General features: G+C 44.0%; 1 protein-coding gene across 1 annotated transcript; it reads right to left on the bottom strand.

Moving 5' to 3' along the window:
* Window positions 1–1,018: 1,018 nt before the first annotated feature.
* Window positions 1,019–5,663, bottom strand: LOC132809342 (uncharacterized methyltransferase YdaC-like). Its single transcript, XM_060822539.1, has 2 exons — window positions 5,228–5,663; window positions 1,019–1,218 (listed from the first exon to the last, which is right to left on the bottom strand). The coding sequence occupies exons 1-2, from the start codon at window positions 5,661–5,663 to the stop codon at window positions 1,019–1,021; spliced, it is 636 nt and encodes a 211-aa protein (XP_060678522.1).
* Window positions 5,664–5,873: the final 210 nt, after the last annotated feature.

Here is a 5,873-nt window from a genome sequence, read left to right as displayed (position 1 = left end):
GAAACTGGCCCTTCGGCCCAACAAGTCCACACCCACCCGCACCCCTACATTTATCCATTAACTAACACTACAGGCAACGTAGCATGGCCAATTCACCTGACCTGCACATCTTTGGACTGTGGGAGGAAACCGGAGCACCCGGAGGAAACCCACGCAGACACGGGGATAACGTGCAAACTCCAGACAGTCAGTCGCCTGAGGCGGGAATTGAACCCGGGTCTCTGGTGCTGTGAGGCAGCAGTGCTAACCACTGTGCCACTGTGTCGCCCACAAATTCCTCAATCTGTTTTAGTTAAAATGCTTATGTGACAAATGTTGGCCAAGACTCGAGACAGATTATGTGTGTTCTTCGAAGCCCTGTCAAACTCTCTGGTGAGAGAATCTAGAACTAGGGGTTACTGTTTGAAAATAAAAAAAGTTTCTCCATTTCAGGCAGAGAGGGAGAATTTTTCCTCTCTCACAGAGTTGTGAAACTTTGGAACTCTCTTCTTCAAATCGTGGTGGAGGTATTGTTTTTAAATACTTTGAAGGCAGAGCTAGATAGCCTTGATATCTCCCTACTTTTTGATTCCATTCCTCTACAATTAAAACCTACTGCTAAATTTGCTATTTTTGATGCCCTTCCTCACCTACAACACAAGGGAATGTAGATGGGATCTAACTCCATGTGTTTATTGATGGAGTTCTGGTTAGAATGCCATGCCACTAATGTTCTGAAAGTGGTGGGTCCATTAAATGCACTGGTACTAGGGTCAAATATATTGTGGACGTTTAAGTGACTCTTGGATCGACACATGGAAGTTAATACAATGAAGGGAATGCAGGTTAGTCTGACTTTAGAATAGAATAAAATGCTGGCACAATATCAAAGGCCGAAGGATCTCCACTGTGTTGTTCTCTTCTATGTTCAATGAAGTGGTGTCTTCCAATTTTATCTACAAATATTACAAATAGGTTTCAAAGTAGCTCAGTAAACCCAAATTATTGAGCTAGTGAGGCATCAGAGATGACAGCACATTCACGGATAATTTGCTCTAGCAAAGATAGCCTGAAAGGGTTTCCCTTGATCTTGTTTGTGCTCCATACACATGTCAACAAATCCCGTGTCACGGAGAGTAGCCATGTACGGTTCAGGTGGCCATTTTGTATTCTTCAAGAATCCAGCAGCAACAATCTTCCTTAGAACTTCCAGGCTTAAGGTGGTGACCATCAGTCCCCCTGTCAAATAAAGGATAAATACTCAATTTTCTGATACGTTGTTTCTTGGGATTTAGGTGAAGAAGAATCTCAATATCAAGACCTTCTAGTGAAAAAGCAACCACACCAGTGGAATCAAAATGCCGTGGATTTTCCTAACTCACTTGGGCTTTTGTTCCCTGACCATCAAAAGTGGATGTGCCCTGAAACAAGGAGGGCCAATCAGAAGGCTTCCAACAAGGGAGGTGCAGCAAGTTGTAAGGGAAGGTAAGCAAAAGAGAGAGGGATTCAAGATGGAGATTCCTCTCTGCAAATGTATCAAAATCTGATGAAAAAAAGATTCAGCAAACAGGCCACCAGTGATGAGTAGAAGATGGGGGAGGTTGGAGTCTCCTTCCAAGATGGCTCATGGCTGCTCCTGTACTCAGAGAGTAGGGGGAAATGTCTGGGAGAGACCACCCTGGATTGCTGACCCATCGGATGACCACCTCCAGGCACCTAAACTGACTCCTGCTAGAAAGTTGCTTCCTTGAACTGGCTATTGTTAATGAGCTACCCACATGTGAAAGAGTGGCCCAGAGGCTGAATTGGCATGTCAGCAGCTATTGCCCTCATTCCCTCTGGGGTGGTGGGGTGGGGAGCAAATATTCTGCCTTCTGGCTTGATCATTAAACTCTGGAAGAATCAGGATTGTGATCAGAAGGGTGTGGGATGTTGGGGGTGGGGAAGTACTGGCCTTTGGGTATGTGCCACCTGTTGTCCCTCCCTACCAGCTCACTGGAATAAGTTCACTATACATGTGCACGCTGACATCTCAGAATTCAGGAGTTTTCAATAAGTCAAGCAACTTTCAACAGATTGCTACTGGTTCAGAAACCTGAGATGTTCCTTCAGTGGAGCGCAGTATTTCAGCTCACAGTTTTAAATGACGATCATGGGTCAGCTTCTGGCAATCTGCATTCAGATACTGGAAGATCTCTGGGCAGGAGATTCCAATTCCCACCAAAAAAGGAGACCCTTTTTGGCACATTGCCACCCAGTAACTAAATGTTATCTCCTCAGTCAGGCAGACTTGGAAATAATTCCTGCTAATTACACCAACTTCCAGCTGCATGTGTTATGAAGAAGTTATGAAAAATCGAGTGAGAGTAGATCCAAAGTCTTCAAAATCACAATGGGTCTGGTCAGAGTAAACAGGGAGAAAAAGGTTTCCATTTGTGAAAAGATCGAGAATTGAAAGCAGTTGGTAAAAGAAGCAAAACTGACACAAGTGTAAACATTTTCCGTACAACAAGTAGCTAGGGTCTGGGTCAGAGTCTGAGAGTGCAGTGGACTTATACCAAGGCGTTCAAAACAAAAATGGGACAGTCACTGGAAAGGTAGAGTGTGCAGGGTTAAAGGGAGGAGGCAAGAGAGGAGCACAAAATAAAATGTTCATTTGGAGGGTGAGTGAAATGGGCTGAATAGCCTCCTATTGTGCTGTAATAATTCTGAGAGGTCCCAACATTTGCTTTAACCAGGTATCACCTGAACAGGTTGTCATGGAAGCATGTTGTTCAAAACACAAAGAAAGCTGCAGGGAGTGCTGCCAGGGCTGCACAGTTTACAGCACATTGGTCTGAATATTCCCGAGAGTGGCACCCACTGTCAGGATTTTCTCTCCCATTAATACTGGGCTCTGTATTTCTAGCTGGGAATTCTGATCCCAGTTCCACAGACATGTAAGGCGTAGCTGAAATGAACACAGTCCCCCCCACCCAAATGGGGGGGATGGTCAAGGAAGGAGTCAAACCATGTCCCATTTTTTTCTGCAGTCAGTTGCTATGGTCTGAGTGTGGGTTTAATTCCTGCAAAGGCTGAGGATACCACAAAGGATACTCCTCTCATTCCCTCTCCTTCCCGAGGCATAATGACCCTCAGGTTAAATTAGCATCAGTCATCTCTTTCTCTGTAATAATAAAGCAGCTCTGTGGTCCTCCAGGACTAGAGTGACTTCTGAGAATGAAGTATCCAGCTTTGAGAGCTGCTGTTAAAGGGTTAAGTATGTGAGATGAATTGAAGGGGAGGTTGGCGTTGAGATTCATGAATCCAATACAAAGAGCTATGCAGTAAAGTCACCAATATTCCGAACAAAACATGCAGCTGCTGCAGATTTGGCAAAAATAACAGCTGTATACAAAAGGTGTTGAGTGGATAATACAATTGGCAATTATGGAAGATTCAAGAAAGAATTGGAAAAGAACACTCATAGAGAAACAGAAAAAGGAGAAAGTGGAAAGGCTACATCTTTTTATTTCCTTTACTTTTGGACGCTGGACTAAAAATGAAGGTTGTCTGTGCAGCATGTACCTCAAAAACAAGAAAGCTGGAACAAGTGCAGCCAGGGCTCTACATTTAACTTGAATATGGAAGATTCAGGGAGGAATTGGAAAAGAATACAGATAGAGAGACCTAAACAGGAAATTAAATTGCGTAAAGACCCCATCCTATTATTTCCTTTAATTTTGGACACTGGACTAAAAAGGAAGATCCGACTTTAAAGAAGACAGTTGTGACAAAGCTGATCCTTAAGCAAGGTTATGCTGTCGTTGGCTTTTTTTTGCCCCAGAGAAGCCGTAAAAGCAGCAATTCCAAAAGGTCTGGTTTTAACTACTTGAGAATGCTTTCAAGCTTTTGAAAATAAACACATCTCCAATGAAAGGGGAGTGGTCAGTACTCCCAGCTCAGCTTTTCTCTGCTTAGATTTGGTTTTAACAGCCTGGCTGTTCACTGAAAGCAGTCAGTCAGGTTTGCGACTGCTGCTCCAAGTAACAGCTCCATGGAAGGTGTTCCGAGCTGAATCTCTCCGAAAAGGCAGGGTTTGATTGGACATTTTTTGCCCAGGGGTGTTTATAGGGATTGTTGGGAGTATTTGAAATTGCGTCATTAAGTTGGGATAATCTGTTGAGTTTTCGGATAGACTAAGTTCTTCTGTATTCTGTCTGTTCTGTTTGCGTTTCATTTGGTAATCTTGCAAATAAATTATTTTGTTTAAAACTAAGTGGTTGGGCCAGTTGCATCACTCCTGGAATTTCCTTTTTAACACCTGCTTAAAACAACTCGCAAAGTTAGGGTCCAGGCGGGTCCAGGCTACTCTCTTGAAATGTTTTGAGGAGGTCCAGAACACAGTACAAACAGATGGTTTAAAAAAAATCCAGTTTTCTGGAATACACTGTGTATTCCACATGATGTTGGAACATTGAGAGCAAAAGCAGACATCACAGAGCAAATGATTAATGAACAAAAGCAAACCTTTTTTGACAACAATGCTCTGATTGGTTCCCCACCAGATAACCATGCCGTGTGTGGGGAACAGAACCACCTGGCCAGCAAAGAGAAAGCATCAAAAAAATCTCACGGTCTCTCTCACCTGCTTGAAGGTACTAGAAAGTTCTGAATAATAGCTAGTGGCTTCCATATATCTTTATGTGTGAATCCCCTGTTAAAGAAGGAATAAAGTATCTTCAAAAACAGTGAAAGGACAAATTCCAGAAATAGTGGGGTTTGATTTCCAGCAAACTACCCCGGTCAGTCATGACAATGGGCACAGGCCTTACAGGCTGAGGGCTTCCTTCTCTAAGTATTGTAGATACTGTACTAGTGAATGTATACTGTAACTATTGACTGATTCTATAATTCTTGGACTTGTCTTGGACTGTTAAAAACTCTCCTGTCTCTCTCAGAAAATCTGTGACTGCTGGTCAAGGTGGTGAGGGGGTGATCTGGATGGAAAAGGGGTGTTGCAGAAGCCTCACTATAAACAATGCTTCAGTCCCTGATTGTTCTACACAAAGCACACAAGTGGTCAGGGCCATGTTTAGCTGTTGTAGTCTCTCTACATGTTCATTCCATCAGCGTTTGACAACCAGGATAATTAGTGACACGTCAATCAGGGGAGATTAGTTGATCTGTGACCCCACCATTCCATCCAGACTGCACCATTTCCCTTGAGGTTTAGGATTTTTCAGAATTGACCAGCACAACACTCTACCTGGTTTCATAACTCGGTAAATCTCTCTGCATCCAGATTGCAGATCAGGCCAGAAGTAATAACAGTTGCAGTGAAATACTCTGTCCACCACGTTGTCTTCCAGAGGGATATGTTCCACACTGCCGTGAAACAATGTCACCTTCCCAGTCTGAATATCAGGCTGCAACCTCCTGCTGGCTACACGGTACATGTATTCAGAGTAATCCAGCCCATAGAGCTTGCCCTTCGGCAGCGTAAGGCGTTTAGCAGCTTCCTGCAGTCCGAGCCCTGGTCCAAAGCCCAGTTCCAGCACCACACTCTCAGGCTGAATGTCACACAGTGTGACAGCATTCACTTCCACCAATTTACCCTTCCTCTCTAAGAACTTTTTCACCATCCATCCCCAGGGGCCCTGCCTCGGTTTGCCCCGTTGTTTGATGAGGTGATCGAACAGCATTGCTGGTGCTCACAGAGCTGTGAAAAGTTCCCCTTCCTGTTGCAGAGGAACATCCACCTTGCTGGATGACTGACAGCTCGGCTGACTATACACTGCAATATCAGCATCAGTTTACAAACGGATTGAGCTGTTGTTGTTCTGGGACAGGCATGATTTGGAGCAGTCTGATCTTTAATATTGTGACTGTGACAGTGCTGAGTAAACAGACTG

The sequence above is a fragment of the Hemiscyllium ocellatum genome, unplaced genomic scaffold, assembly GCF_020745735.1.
Source record: "Hemiscyllium ocellatum isolate sHemOce1 unplaced genomic scaffold, sHemOce1.pat.X.cur. scaffold_1081_pat_ctg1, whole genome shotgun sequence".
NCBI classification, from domain to species: Eukaryota; Metazoa; Chordata; class Chondrichthyes; order Orectolobiformes; family Hemiscylliidae; genus Hemiscyllium; species Hemiscyllium ocellatum.
Note: the sequence above shows the minus strand (reverse complement) of the source record. Positions and strands in the feature narration are given on the sequence as shown.

Bases quoted from the DNA above. Each gene is read 5' to 3' on its own strand.
- LOC132809342 (XM_060822539.1), bottom strand. From the start codon at position 5,663: ATGCTGTTCGATCACCTCATCAAACAACGGGGCAAACCGAGGCAGGGC. The intron at 1,219-5,227 runs GTAGAGTGTTGT...TTTATTTGACAG, and splicing joins TTACCGAGTTATGAAACCAG to GGGGACTGATGGTCACCACC.